The 14,774-nt window shown below is 47.5% G+C and overlaps 2 protein-coding genes across 2 annotated transcripts; both read right to left on the minus strand.

The window, feature by feature from the left end:
* Position 1: 1 nt before the first annotated feature.
* On the minus strand, positions 2–8,099 carry SNRPG (small nuclear ribonucleoprotein polypeptide G). Its single transcript, XM_041754869.1, has 4 exons — positions 7,962–8,099; positions 3,646–3,668; positions 2,664–2,788; positions 2–216 (listed from the first exon to the last, which is right to left on the minus strand). The coding sequence occupies exons 1-4, from the start codon at positions 7,991–7,993 to the stop codon at positions 166–168; spliced, it is 231 nt and encodes a 76-aa protein (XP_041610803.1). The 5' UTR covers positions 7,994–8,099; the 3' UTR covers positions 2–165.
* Positions 8,100–8,786: 687 nt separating this feature from the next.
* FAM136A (family with sequence similarity 136 member A) lies at positions 8,787–13,103 on the minus strand. Its single transcript, XM_041754868.1, has 3 exons — positions 12,901–13,103; positions 12,260–12,400; positions 8,787–10,394 (listed from the first exon to the last, which is right to left on the minus strand). The coding sequence occupies exons 1-3, from the start codon at positions 12,985–12,987 to the stop codon at positions 10,206–10,208; spliced, it is 417 nt and encodes a 138-aa protein (XP_041610802.1). The 5' UTR covers positions 12,988–13,103; the 3' UTR covers positions 8,787–10,205.
* Positions 13,104–14,774: the final 1,671 nt, after the last annotated feature.

The raw sequence follows: 14,774 nt of genomic DNA on the forward strand, positions 1-14,774 counted from the left end.
ATTTTGACTATTATAAAAGTTTATTTAACAAAAAAGTTCAATATGAAAATGCAGGTGACCTGATTTTTTTTTTTTTTTTTTGATTTTTATATTGTAGTAAAACAGGTACTATGGACAGGGGACATGTGGAAGCAGTTTTCTTCTTCTGATGAACACATCCATTGTTTATACTCGTTCCAAGGCTTCTAACATGATGATGCTATTTCCTCGTATTACCTAAAAAAAAAATTAGAACACAATTTATTTGACAGACATCGATGAAAGAATTTCCACAAAATTTATGGTTTTTTAGTATTAAAGATCAGTTTGTCAGTTTTCCAATCCACAGGGACATTAAATCTTAACCATGACAAGAAGCCAGTAGCCCCCTTTTAATAAAATGTATACTTTTTAGACTTAAGACTAACAAGTACCCCTTTGAGATGTAAAGTCTCCCATGACTCATTTCACCTTTTTTTAAAAAAAAAGATTTTATTTATTTATTCATGAGAGACACAGGCAGAGGGAGAAGCAGGCTCCATGCAGGGAGCCTGATGTGGGACTCGACCCGGGGACCCCAGGATCAGGCTCTGGGCTGAAGGCGGTGCTAAGCCGCTGAGCCACCCGGGTGCCCTCATTTCACCTTCTAAAGTCAAGTAACATACCCATCTCTGCCCCAAGGGATCCATAAGTCAATGGAAAAAATACTTGGAACATCAGGTTAGTGGTGTAAGATCACTTAGGGAACAAACTAGGATGGAAGTTCTGTAAAGTATGCTTTGTGAAGATGGCATTTTAGTTGGTTCTTAAAAATGGGGTAGAATTTTGACAGGAAGACCAAACTCAAGATTGAGATGATAAAGTAAAAGGGGATAAGGAAAGAATCTAATTTGAATGTAGTAGAAAATCGTGATGGGAAGGAGGAAACAGTCTGTACCCACTCTTAGAAGGCTCCAAGCACCATATTAATGTACTGGGAGAAATCATGAAACCAACAATAAACCGAAGTTTCACAGTTGAGGGTATAACCACTGTTCTGGCATTAAAAGAATGGGAGAGCTTAGGGGCGGGGAAAGAAATGATAAAGAAAAAGCTCTAGGACCACAGTGCCTCCCAGAGTAGTGAGGAAGGGTACTCACGAGCGTAGGTGGAAAGGCTGGTAACTGAGCTCAAGATGGCAGAAAAATAAGTCAGACTAGATAGAAGGCAAGGGACTGAACCTAAGGAGCCCCTGCGGACTGCAGGTCATGCTGCAATCAGCAGGTCAAGGAGAGCTGGAAAGGTGAAATATTCAAAATGGAGGCATCTGCTTACAAGCAGAGTGAGCTATGCTTGCAGGCAGCTGGAGTAAAAAAACCGACAAAACCCCACTCTCTTTCTCCCCTCCATTCATTTATTTATCATGTATACTGTTGTCTTCCTCACACAACTGTCATTTCTAGGAGGGCGGGGCAATACTCCCCAGTGCCGCACAGTGGGGCAGGCACACAGAGGGCTCAGGAAGCACCTGTTAAATAAACAAATGACCCCAATGTTTACTGCAGCTGACAGAGGGAAAGGGGGGGCAGTGTCGTGGGGCCTGGCAGAGACGAACAGCAAGGAGTATGATGACGAGGCGGCCAAGGGCAGCACGAAGAGAATAAATAATGCCCTGAAAACAAGGATGGGGACTGAAGGAGCCTACAGACTTCTCCTCTTTCTCTGCATTAGGGATGGAAATGAAAAAAGCTAAAGGGCAGCCCGGGTGGCTCAGCAGTTTGGTGCTGCCTTCGGCCCAGGGCGTGATCTTGGAGACCCGGGATCAAGTCCTACATCGGGCTCCTGGGAGCCCGACTTCTCTCCCTCTCCTTGAGTCTCTGCCTCTCGCTCTCTATCATGAATAAATAAAATCTTAAAAAAGAAAAAAAAAAAGAAAAAAGAAAAAAGCTAAATAACAGGCTTACCTAGTTCTCAGGGTTTTAATTCCTGGCTTATTTGCAACAGATGGTTAACAACACGTCCCACTGACCAAAGCATGAAAAACTACTAGCCTTCTTTCCTATCTCTCCCTACGTGTCCATTTCTCACTCTTTCCCTAGAAGGAGAGTGTGGCAGGGAAGTTATTTCAGAAAGCGAAGATTTTCAGATCTGAGGCCTTTTGGGGAATTATTAAAAAACAAAATATAATGGTGTCACATTTATCATTTTCTAAAATACTATGTATCACATACTTCTTTGCCTTCTATCATCATACACGAAGTAAGGCTAGTGGGTGGATACCTCTGTTGTACAGGAATCTTCCTCTTTTCTCACCATGTTTAGGCCTAATTCTCCAAATCAAACTGGAACTATCAGGTCCAGAATTCCATACTGTCCCTTTTGTGCTTCAGTGCTAGTACTGCTTGGGTTTTTAGTCTTTTTATTTTATTTTTAAAAAGATTTTATTAATTTACTTATGAGAGATACAGAGAGGGAGACAGACACAGGCAGAGGGAGAAGCAGGCTCCATGCAGGGAGCCTGATGTGGGACTCAATCCCGGGTCTCCAGGATCATGCCCCCAGGCCGAAGGCGGCGCTAAACCGCTGAGCCACCCAGGCTGCCCAATCTGTCTAATTTCAATTTAAGAAAAGAATTTAATAGAAGGGAAATTAATCCCTATTTCAAAATATGAAATCTCTAAGAGAAACCTTCCATCCTTACTTACCACCATTCCAATATTGTTCTGTTGCCCGCTAGTTGCCATCTCCACACATTCATCTATCACAAGATTCATGAACGGATCGAACCCTCGCAATATTCCTTGGACATGTCTGCCACCATTTAATTTCACTATAAAAAGGAAAAAAGTAGTTTAATAAAACTGAGCATTAAGTATCAACTATTAAGAATCAGGTGGAATAAAACCCAGGTACTTGAGATATATAAGCCTCTATCCTTACTATATGCCAAGCAGTGAGCTAAACATTTCACATTTACTTCCATATTTAAACATAAAAACCCAAGTGGGGAGGATGGGGAGTAAAGAGTGCAGTGTTGTGATGAGCACCAGCTGTTGTATGGACGTGCTGAATCGCTATATTGTAAACCTGAAACTAATACAACACTGTATGTTAACTACTTTGGAATTAATATTAGAATAAAAAAAGGGTAAAAACTAAAATAAACTTATAAAAATCCTGTCAAATAGAATTATTCTAACTTTTCACAAGGGAACTAAAGTATAGAGCTTCTTAAGAAACTGGTCCAAGGTTATACAGGTACTGCGGGCTAGGGCTGGATTCAAAGGGAAGGATGCTTGCTCTGAAGCCTGGGTCTTAACCCCTATATATTCCAGGTACTGTATAGGTCAGATTTTCAGCTTTGGTCAAAGTCCTGTGCTTTTAAAAGATAAAAAAGGGTGATATACTTTCGAATATCACAAAATAGGAAAATCCCATTAATTCTGTCTACATGAGGGAAGGCTTATAGAAAATAATGAAAAGTCTACAGTATGTGTGGAATCTGTTACATATCAGAATTTAGGCAAACAAAATTGTCTGCATATAGTTTTTGATAAACCTGATTAATGGATGTGAATGAGAGGTTCTGTATGATTTAAATTCTTATGAAGTTGCTCCAAACGTTATATACTGCCAAGACACATGTAGAAAGCAACTAATTAAAAACAAAAAACCCAAGAAACTTACATGATAATTTCTTGTCCATAAATCTGAAAAAGCAAAAGGGGGTACATATTACATGACTGATTTAAAAAAATTAAGTCTAAGTAAGCATAAAAGTAGGTACAATCAATATGATTTGCTAAAATTGCACAATAAAAATAATGAAACTTAATAAAAAAACTTGTACGGTGGTAGAGGAGAGAATACGGTACCTCATTTATTTATTTTATTTTATTTTATTTTTTTAAATTTTTATTTATTTATGATAGGCACACAGTGAGAGAGAGAGAGAGGCAGAGACACAGGCAGAGGGAGAAGCAGGCTCCATGCACCGGGAGCCTGATGTGGGATTCGATCCCGGGTCTCCAGGATCGCGCCCTGGGCCAAAGGCAGGCGCTAAACCCCTGCGCCACCCAGGGATCCCCACGGTACCTCATTTAGCACTTGTACAATGTAATTTAGAAAAGGGCAAGATAATAAATAAAAATGAAATAGATTTAGAGTACATTAATAATGTACATCAAACTAAGTCTTTTTTTTTTTTTTGGTAATTTTTTTTAAAGCTTTATTTATTTATTCAGAGAGAGAGAGAGAGAGAGAGAGGCAGAAAAACAGGCAGAGGGAGAAGCAGGCTCCATGCAGGAAGCCTGACGTGGGACTCGATCCTGGAGTCTCCAGGATCACACCCCGTGCTGCAGGAGGCGCTAAACCGCTGTGCCATGGGGGCCGCCCCAAACTAAGTCTTTATGATGTGAATTACAAAAACATTCTTGTTCAAGACTGATCTAATTTCTGGTTTTATTATTTTCTTAAAAACAAAGATTTGTTTATATATTTTGGTTAGTATCAAAACCAAAGTTGTGAGGAAATTAGAAGATAATCAAACCATATCCAATTCAATAGCTATTTTATTTTATATTTGAGACAATAAGAAGTGTTTTATTTTTTATTTAATTTTTATTTATTTATGATAGTCACACAGAGAGAGAGAGGCAGAGACACAGGCAGAGGGAGAAGCAGGCTCCATGCACCGGGAGCCCGACGTGGGATTCAATCCCGGGTCTCCAGGATCGCGCCCTGGGCCAAAGGCAGGCGCTAAACCGCTGCGCCACCCAGGGATCCCAGGAGTGTTGTTTTAATATAAGCATCATACTTAGGTGTTCAAGATATCCCTCAACACATAAATATTTTATAGCAAAATAAATACATATTTTGAAGCCTTAAAAAATCTGAATGGGGAAATCCCATCTCAGCAGTGTTATGGGAGCATGAAATCATGCAAACAAGTTTTTACCCCTTCCAGTTACAGGCTAGAAAATATGACATTTCATGCAATTTTTAAAGATTTGTTCAATGGCACCTGGGTGACTCAGTGACTCAAGTGTCTGCCTTTGGCTCAGGTCATGATCCCAGGATCCTGGGACTGAGTCTCACAAAGGGCTCCCTGCTTAGCAGGGAGCCTGCTTCTCCCTCTACCCCTCTCCCTGCTCATGTTTTCTCAAATAAATAAATAAAATCTTTAAAAAATTTTTGAGAGCACTTGCAAAAGTGGGGTAGGGGCAAAGAAAGAGACTATCAAGAAGACTCTTTGATGAGCGTGGAGACCCACAGGGGGCTCCATCTCACCACCCATGAGATCATGATCTGAGCTGACACCAAGAGTTGGACACCTAACCAACCGAGCCATTCAAGCACCCCTGAAATTTCATGCAATTTTAATGTATGAGAGAATTCAAAGGTAAGTTAAGACACAGGCCTGGGGCACCTGGGTGGCACCTCCTTTGAGCGCCTGAGTTTTGGCTTAGGTCATGATCTTGGGTTGTGAGATGGAGCCTCAAGTAGGGCTCCATACTCAGTGCAGAGTCTGCTTGTCCCTCTCCCTCTGTTCCTCCCCTCACATGCTCTCTAATAAACGAAACCTTAAAAAAAAAAACCCAAAATACGTTGTAGAATATATAAAATAAATTTTAGTAGGATACATATAAAAGACAGCAAATAGAACACATGTGAACTTATTTAGCCCTAAGTAAGATTTTGTTATTATCACTATTTTACAGATGAGGAACCAAGGGTCAGAAAGATTATCTAAAGTCACAGAGGAAGTAAGAAAGTTTGAACAAATGCAAATGGTTCATTTTGGCTTTAGAATGGGATACTCCACACTAGCGTGTGCCATATTTGGCACTTGCATTTCAGAAGGAAGAGCCTGAACGCCGTGCCAACAAGTCTACACTTTACTGTTCAGATAGTCATAAATTATTAAAGCAGAATCCAGTCATTGGCAAGACCACCGTGGCAGTGATTTTTAGGAAGTAGGATGGAGAATTTGGTTAGGTCTCAGTATCTCCACCTCGGCCTATTAACATCTGGGGCCAGGTAACTCTGTTGAGTGATGTCCAGTGCGTTGTACAATGTTCAGCAGCGTCTCTAGCTTCTACACACTAGCGGCCTGCTGGTAGAACCAGGCTCCCTACCCCACAGTTAAGAACCAATGAATTAAGCTAAACCAGGAGAAGAGTATAAGAGTAGAAGATATCTGTGAAAAAATAAAAGAGAAAAAAAATTGAAGGTCATTTTGGAGGACGGTCTCAAAGGAGTTCACGATACATGAAATCGAGAGATGAGAGAAATTATTAAAACCAGTTTCATCCCGTGAAATTCTCAAATATCTGTTAAGAAACAAAAGCACCTGTTAAGAAATGAAAAGGGTAATCTAAGATTACAAGTAGAGGATGGTTCTTTTTCTAAAAATAGTTAGCATCTCACCAGTTCCTGAAGAACCCAGAGAATACTTCTTAGGTTTTGCCAAGTTGTCAATGAAAGAGAGTTTTAGACAGAGCTCCAAAATAAGTTGTATTTTTCTAAACGTTGGGCTCACGATGAACACTTCAAAAGACCCAGCTAAAATACATGGAGTTTTTGCACAAAAAAATGGCTTTGATACAAATATGCATTTCAATGTAAAACTAAACTATTTTTTTTTCTTTAAAAGATTTACTTGAGGGATCCCTGGGTGGCGCAGCGGTTTAGCGTCTGCCTTTGGCCCAGGGCACGATCCTGGAGACCCGGGATCGAATCCCACGTCGGGCTCCCGGTGCATGGAGCTTGCTTCTCCCTCTGCCTGTGTCTCTGCCCCTCTCTCTCCCTCTCTGTGATGACTATCATAAATAAATAAAAATAAAAAAAAAAACTTTCTAAAAAAAAATAAATAAAATAAAAGATTTACTTGAGAGCGAGAACCAGAGATAGCGGGAGCAGGCGAGCAGTGGGGAGGGGCAGAGGAGGAGACACACCAAGCCGACTCCACGCTGAGACCAGAGCCCACCGGGGCTGATCTCACCAGATCAGGATCTGGGATGAAACCAAGAGTCGGACCCTTAACCGACTGACCACCAAGGCGCCCCTAAAGCCAGTCCGGGGGGGGGGGGGCTCAGCGGTTGAGCGGCTGCCTTTGGCTCAGGTCGTGACCCCAAGGTTCTGGGATCGAGTCCCGCATCTCCCTGCATGGAGCCCGCTTCTCCCTCTGCCTGGGTCTCTGCCTCTCTCTCTCTCTCGGTGTCTCTGATAAATAAATAATAAAAAAAAAACTAAAAAAAAAAAAAAAGCACAATTTCTAAATACGGCTTTTTCTTGCAGTCTGACTCCTCCACGAGGCTGGTAGGACGTGACCCACGCACAGGGCGGGCGGCCGTTTCACAAAGCGACCCCGGGTCCCGTTCTCCTGCGCTACCACGTGCAGAAATCCTGGCATTGCGCGGCGGACACGAGACGGAGGCACTCGGGAGGCCCTGCACACGCTCGGCCCAGCGCCCCCGAACCCGGGCCCACGGAAGTAGGAACCTCCGGTTTTGAGGAGATTTTTACTGGATGCAGGAAAAAAAAAAAAACTACTTTTCTTTGATTAAAAAAAAAAAAAAAAAGAACGTTCCCCCACAGCGCTGGTAACAGATCACGTGACGTCCAAGTCTTCTGCACAAGATTAAAAAAAATTTATTTTTAAAATTTTTATTTTTTTAAGAAGTTTTTTTTTTTTTTTAATTTTTATTTATTTATGATAGTCACAGAGAGAGAGAGAGAGAGGCAGAGACCCGGGCGGAGGGAGGAGCAGGCTCCACGCAGGGAACCCGACGCGGGCCTCGAACCCGTGACCCCGGGGTCACGCCCTGGGCCGCGGGCGCCCCGGAGAGAGATTCCGAGAACAACCTCAAGGAAACCGCCGCCCCGCCCCGTCCTCGCGCCCCGCGGAGCCGCTCTGCCGCCCCCCGAGCGGGGAGGGCTCGCCGGCCGGGGCCCCGACGCACGGACGCCGCCACCCGCACGCGGCCCTCCCGCGTACTCACTTTTTCAACTCGGGAGGGTGAGCCTTGCTCATGGCGCCGACTCGGCGAGCTCGCAGAGGCCTCCACACGCCTCCCTCACGCTCCCGCCGCTTGGCGCCCGACGTCACCGGCCCCAGCCGCCAATCAAACGCCGGCAGAGGTCACATTCCCTCCCGCGATACTTTGAGGGCGCCCCCGGACTTGCCGAACGTCCGCGAGTTTCCGGTTGCGTTGCCAGCGATTGGCCTGCATGCGGCTACGTGGGGGCGGGACTTCCGGGCGTCTCCTCAATTCCGTTTCCTGATTGGTGAAACCGACGTAAGGGCTGGGTCTCTAAGTCGTCGGCGCAGCTGGCGGATCCCTCGCTTTGCGACCTGCGCGGGTTAGCGTCCTCGCACGCGCCCAGTGCGCACGCGCTCGGGAGGGCTGGGCTCTGGTCCTGCCAACGTCGACCAGTCTGCGGTGCACCGCATCGGGCGCTCTGCTCCTCCCTCTGCCTGTGTCTCTCGTTAAATGAAATCTTAAAAAAAATAAAAATAAAAAATAAAAAAGTCTTAGGCCTCGGTAATTCTGAGTAGAGGATGATTCTCCAAAATTCAGTTTCTCCCTAATGTCCAGGAATGGCTCTGTTTAAATACGAATGAAAGGCTGAGCCTCATTCTCCTAGCACTCAAAATCCTACAGGTGGCACTTGCCCAACTTCCCGCCTCGGGCTGCTTACAAGCAGCTACGGTCCCGAAATGGATGGTTTAGCCTTCCTACGGTTTGTTTTTACATTAATGGACTCCGAGTCCCAGGGCCTTAGCTGGTCCTGTTTTCCCCCATTTACAATGAACCAGTCCCGCGTCTGAATCACAGCGAGTTTTTACTCTTCATGACGTCTTCACTTATTTTACACATTACAAAGAGAAGCATCCTAAGAAAGTTATAGATTCACTGCTCGCATACGAGAGACGCCGTAGTGGAGGAAAAAACTAAACCTTATTTATTTTTTAAAACTGAACCACTAGGAAAATAGATCACAGCCTCGAGACACCAAACGCAGGCTATATCATCATTTCAAGTAGTAAGTTGGTAAAAAGACAGTAAGGTCTTTATCAAAATGAAAAGGTGCTAGAGCTGGGGCAGGAACACGGCTTGCTGCAAAGGTCCTGGGGCAAGGGTGGCATTTGGTAATGGGGTGGGGGGTTGCCCCTCTTCTGCTTTAAAGGGATCACAGCCCACCCTTGAGTTGCCTACTTTTTCTCCTTTGACCTTCCTGTCACCAAGTGATTGTCTGAATAGGACTCTGTTATTTTGGGGGCAAAATAAGCAATACTGAGTTTAGGTTTTCATCCCATAAAAACCAGGTTTTTCCAAAGCCGGTACTTAATAACTCTCTTAATTAAGAAGACAAGAGCTCCTCCTTCAGTGTTCATTCCTGGATGCTGGTAAATGGTGCAATCAAAAACCCCTTTCCCTTCAAAAAGGAGAGTGTCACTGTGAGATTGTCCTGTCGCTCTGCTGCAGATAGCCTCAGGGCCCGTCATGGCAGCTGGCCAGAGGGAAGATCTGCTTCCCATACCCAATGGAACATCACCTGTCATGTTTTTGCAGGGTCTCTCCTAGCTGAAAGATGGGATGTGTATTTCAAGAAATGCACACCCACATCTTGATGGCCAGAAACAGATAACCACAAGAACTGTTCAAAATTCTTACCTCTCCCAACTCCATATCTTAAATCCATTGCATGCCCTTCTATATAAAAAAAAAACAAGCAAAACCAAGACCCAGAAACCTTTTTTTTCCCTTCTAGATTAGTGACCTTGTGGATTTTGTTTGACAGCTTATGGAAACGATTTGGTGATCCTTCTGGTAAACAGGAGGTTGGCAACAAACAGAAACACCTCTGCGCACACCACCAGATTGCAGGCAGGTTACAGGAACCTGCCAGCCTGTTGGTACCTGTGTAGTAAGAAGAATCTGATACTTTGCAGGGCTCTGGCTTAGTACAAGGGAGATCCCTACTGCCAGGACAAGCACATGAAATTTAGGCTAATAAAAACTCTCCTGTGCCATCTCTGACCCAAATTTTAGCACCAGTTTTTTCCACTTCACTTTCTAGGATTGAAACGTAAAGGAACCAGTGTCCAGAGGCAAGTGACACAAGCCTCAAATTTGCTGCCAACCTTAATTTCTTCATAAACGTCACTTAAAAGACCAAAAGTCTTGTTTCTTTTTACATAGATTCCCGCTGTCAGTTCCGATGGCCAATTGCAAAGACTTCTATTTCCCAATGGACAAGAGAGACTCCTTCATCTTCTTGGTCATGGTTGGGATGAGGTGCATGTGGTCATCCACACACTTGGTCACACAACTCTCCAGCTGCCTCTTCACCTGAAGCTCTTTACTTCCTGCATCTATTGAATCTTTGGCTTTGTCATTGCAATGCATGGTGCACCGGGCCAGGCGGTCCTGCGGCAAGAAGGAAGAGGGTAGAGAAGGCTGAAAGGTTGGTCTCCATTTACCAACTGCTTACCATGTGTTAGGCCCCAGGCTACCTATTTCAGCTTGACATACAGAATCTTGATTGAAATTGAGAGTGGTACCAGGAGGGTCCAGACAAAGCATTACAAGAAAGCAAATCAATGATTAAGTTTTTTTCTTAAAAGATTTTATTTATTTGAGAGAGAGAGTACAAGGGGGGAGAAGAGAGAGAAGCAGGCTCTCCACCAGCAGGGAGCCCGACACGGGGCTCGATTCCAGGATACTGGGATCATGACCTGAGCTGAAGGCAGATGCTTAACCGACTGAGCCACCAGGTGCCCTAAATGACAGAAGAAATTATCTAGAAGCCCCTCCCAGGAAGTGGGAAGTAACTAGAGGCTACTGCTGGTCAGCTATAGTTAAGAGCTAAAAACATTTTGATTCTTTAATATCTGTCTTTGCTACAGAAAAACACTCAGCAGATATTTATTATCTACTATGTGTCAGGTACTCTTCTAATGCTGGGGAATATATCAATGAGTAAAACAGATAAAGTTCTTGCCCTCATAGAACTTACATTCCCAGTGAAGGAAGACAGACTAAGTGCAGATGCTGAAGAAGCAGTTGGATATATGAATCTGGAGATCACGAGTGAATCTGGTCTAGAGATATGAACGAATGTAGCTGTTGTCAGCATACAGAGGATATTTATAGATGTTTATAGCTATGAGACTGGAGAATTACACGGAAAAGAGAAAAGGTCTAAGGACAGCCCTAGACACTCCAATGCTCACTGATTAGAGGGGGAAACCAGGAAAGGAGGCCAAGAAAGGGTGGCCAAGGAGAGAGGTGGGAAACCAGGGAGTGAGGAGTCTCAGTGCACAACTGAACAAATTGTTTCAAGGAGGAGAGTGAGCACTGCCTCAGTGTTGCAAATGGGTTGAATAAGGTGAAGGATGAGAAATGACCACTGGATTTAGCTCCACGGGGGAGAGTGGCCAGAGCAATTCTGACAGAGTGGAAGGGTAAGTCTAATTGGAAGACTAAGTGAACAGAAGGAGAAAGTCATACAGCTGTTCAAGAATCCAAATGTCAAAGACCCTACCTATTAGCTGTCAAAGTGAACACAAACCTCTGCGGGCTCAGGATCTTGGAGGAGTTACTCCTTCATAGCATCAGTAATTTTGAAGAATTCTGACTGTCAGGCCATGAAAAACTGGCTCAGAAGTGGGCTGTGCTTTCTCCAGGCTCCAGGCAGGTACAGTCATAGGAAGGGAATAACGTGAAGTTGTGGCTACACTTTTCTTAAGAGAGAGATACAGTGGATACTTTCTGGCCTTAGTGGCCCCAGAGGGGCTTGTGAAGAAGGCATCAATGAGTCAGTGATCCTAATGCTTCCTATAAATGACTGCTCTTTAGTGACCCAGGGGCTGCCCTCTGGGTACAGCAAGTAGGGGCAGCCCCGTGTGGGTAAGTCTACAACATGATGGCAGGATATTGCTCTAATCTGCACCTCGTGACTAGCCTACTCCACTTCCCTGGGGATTTTACTAGTTTAAGAATGAATTAATCCATGTTTTAGAAAGCTTTATAAATAGTGTACATACTGTATTTCATGTCTGTGGGTGAAAAAGGCTCTTGATCATCAACTCCTTTTCACACCGTTTTTTCTATGGGAAATACTTTTGGCATTCCACCTCCAGGAGTTTTCCCCAAATGTCAAACCCTGGGGAAGACTGGTGGTCCACAGGACTGTCACCAAGACATTAAAGCCAAGGGTTTTGAACAAATGCTTGTCATCTCCTGCAAAAGAACATCAAGGACTGGGGTCCTCTGCCTGGGATATTCCTCACCTGGAACTTCTCCAGCTCACTGGTCACCAGGGCCTGGGCTTGAGCCAGAGGCGCATGGCAGCGTTCAATGCACTGGTGCACCTGCTGCATGGACGCCTGGCTGTCCTCGCAGCAGCTGGCGCTGCACCGGAACATGAGGCCCTGGGGAGGGAGGGCAGAGGCAGAGGTCAGGGGGGAAGCCTCCGCGGCGGGGGGAGCGGGGAGTGCATCGCGGGAGCGTCCACGCTCAGCGCTCTCCTAACAGGCAGCAGGAGCCTAAGCCCTCCCACGGGAAGTCACCCTGGAAGCCCCAGCGGGATGCCTCGCGGCCTTGCGGGGCCCCTCGGCGCCTGCTGCACGGAAGGCTGGGGGCGCCGCAGGTGGAGCCACACTCAGAGCCAGGGACTCTGGCCCGGGGTCAGGGGCAGCAAGCTCGTCCTGTGTCCTCCAGCAGGGGGCACCGACCCACGAACCGGAGTCCAGCAGTGCCACGGAAGCGCACCCCGGGGAGGGCCCGCAGGACACCCGCGGCCGCGCCCTCCCGGGCCTCGGGCTGCTCACTTGCGGCTCTGACCCCGGGCTGCCCTGGGGCGCGGCCGCGCGCGGGGCTCCCAGGGGCTCCCAGGGGCTTCCAGGGGCTTCCAGGGGCGCCCGCCCGCTACCTGCATCTTCCTGATGTTCTCCCTCTCCAGACTCTTCACCATGGAGTCCACCGCCTCCTGCACCCGCAGCTGCTGCAGCTCCGCCATGGCGACCCCGCGCTGCAGCCCTCGGCGCCGGCGCCCACATGGGCCCCGCTCGGCCCGCCCCTCGCCGCCGCCGCCGCCGCCCCGCGGCCCTCCCGCTGCGCGCCGCCGCCTGCCGCCCGAGAGGAGGAACTGCACGCCCGCCTCCGCGCTCCCGGCCCCGCCCCTCCTCCCCGCCGGGCCCGCCCCCGCCCCGGCCCCGCCCCCTCATCCCCGCCGGGCCCCGCTCCCTCCCTCTCCCGGTCCCGCCCGTCCGTCCCGGCCCCGCCCCTCCTCCCGCTCGGCCCCGCCCCTCCGATCTGGCCCCGCCCTCTCCCGTCAAGGCCCCGCCCCTCACCCGACCTCTCCCACCTGACCCCGCCCTCTCTCGGCCTGGCCCCGCCCCTCACCCGACCCCGCCCCTCCTCCCACATGGCCCCCGCCCTCTCCCGGCCTGGCCCCGCCCCCCTCCCTGCCGGGGCCCCTTCCCTCCCGCTTCCGGCCCCGCCCTCCCGCCCAGGCCCCGCCCCCGCATCCCCGCCGGGCCCCAATCCCTCCCTCTCCCAGCCCCGCCCTTCCGTCCCGGCCCCGCCCCTCCCCCGCTTGGCCACTCCCCTCCTATCTGGCCCCGCCCCCATCACCCGCCCCTCCCCTCCCCCACCTGGCCCCGCCCTCTCCCGTCCAGGCCCCGCCCCTCATATCCAGGCCCAGCCCCCCTGCAGAACCTGAGCCCCCTGAGCTGGAGGGGGCACATCGGCTCCGTCCCCATCCTCCCCTCTCTTCTCCCGTCTTCCTTCAGACTCTTAAAAAAACACTTAATATGATTAACATCCAGATGGAAGCGCAAGTCTCAGGTCCGCAGCTGGAGGGGCCGTAGCAAACCTTGCCGGTTGCTTCCTCTCCACCTTTTCTCTCCCCACTCCCCACCCCCGGACCCAGGCAACCGCTGATCTGCTTTCGGTTACTACAGATTAAGTTTTCGCTTTCTGGCAGTTCATGGATGTAGGTACAGTTGAACCTGGGGCAATGCGGGGTTAATGCAGGATTAGGGGCCCTGACCCCCACCCCAGGGGAAAATCCTCATCTAACTGTTGTGTGTGTCTGTGTTTAAGGTTGTCTTTATTGATTCAGGAGAGACACAGAGGGAAGCAGAGACACAGGCAGAGGGAGAAGCAGGGTCCCGGTAGGGAGCCCGGTGTGGGCCTCGATCCCAGGACCCCATCAGGACCTGAGCCGAAGGCAGACGCTCAACCACTGAGCGTCTAACTTTTGACTCCCCCCTAAACTTAAACTAATAGCTTACTGTTGACCCGAAGCCTTACTGATAACATAAACAGGTGATTGGCATATTGTGAATGTGTATATGTATTATATACTATATTCTTATAATAAGGTAAGGTAGAGAAAAGAAAATATTAAAGTCAAAAGAGAAAATACAGTTTATAGTACTTTACTTTTTATTTATTTTTACAATATTTTATTGATTTATTCATGAGAGACCCACACACACACAGAGGCAGAGACACAGGCTCCATGCAGGGAGCCCGACGTGGGACTCGATCCCGGGTCTTCAGGATCAGGCCCTGCGCTGAAGGCAGTGCCAAGCCACTGAGCCACCCGGGCTGCCCTAGTACTGTATTTATTGAAAAAAATCCTATATACCATTCAAACCCCTGTTGTTCAGGGGTCAACGGTACATGTGTTTCTAAGGTTGTGTCCCTCGTATACTGCTTTAGCTACTCTCACAAGTTTTGAATATAGCTTTTTGTTCAAACATTTTCTAATTTCCATTATGGATTCTTTGATTCATG

The sequence above is a fragment of the Vulpes lagopus genome, chromosome 5 (assembly GCF_018345385.1).
Source record: "Vulpes lagopus strain Blue_001 chromosome 5, ASM1834538v1, whole genome shotgun sequence".
NCBI lineage: Eukaryota > Metazoa > Chordata > Mammalia > Carnivora > Canidae > Vulpes > Vulpes lagopus.

Excerpts from the sequence above, each read along its gene's own strand:
- FAM136A (XM_041754868.1), bottom strand. The coding sequence starts at position 12,987 with ATGGCGGAGCTGCAGCAGCTGCGGGTGCAGGAGGCGGTGGACTCCATG. Across the intron at positions 12,401-12,900 it reads AGAACATCAGGAAGATGCAG|GGCCTCATGTTCCGGTGCAG; the intron begins GTAGCGGGCGGG and ends CTCCCTCCCCAG. Across the intron at positions 10,395-12,259 it reads GTGAGCTGGAGAAGTTCCAG|GACCGCCTGGCCCGGTGCAC; the intron begins GTGAGGAATATC and ends TTCTTGCCGCAG.
- SNRPG (XM_041754869.1), bottom strand. The coding sequence starts at position 7,993 with ATGAGCAAGGCTCACCCTCCCGAGTTGAAAAA. Across the intron at positions 2,789-3,645 it reads TATGGACAAGAAATTATCAT|TGAAATTAAATGGTGGCAGA; the intron begins GTAAGTTTCTTG and ends TCCTTTTTATAG. Across the intron at positions 217-2,663 it reads AGAACAATATTGGAATGGTG|GTAATACGAGGAAATAGCAT; the intron begins GTAAGTAAGGAT and ends TTTTTTTTTTAG.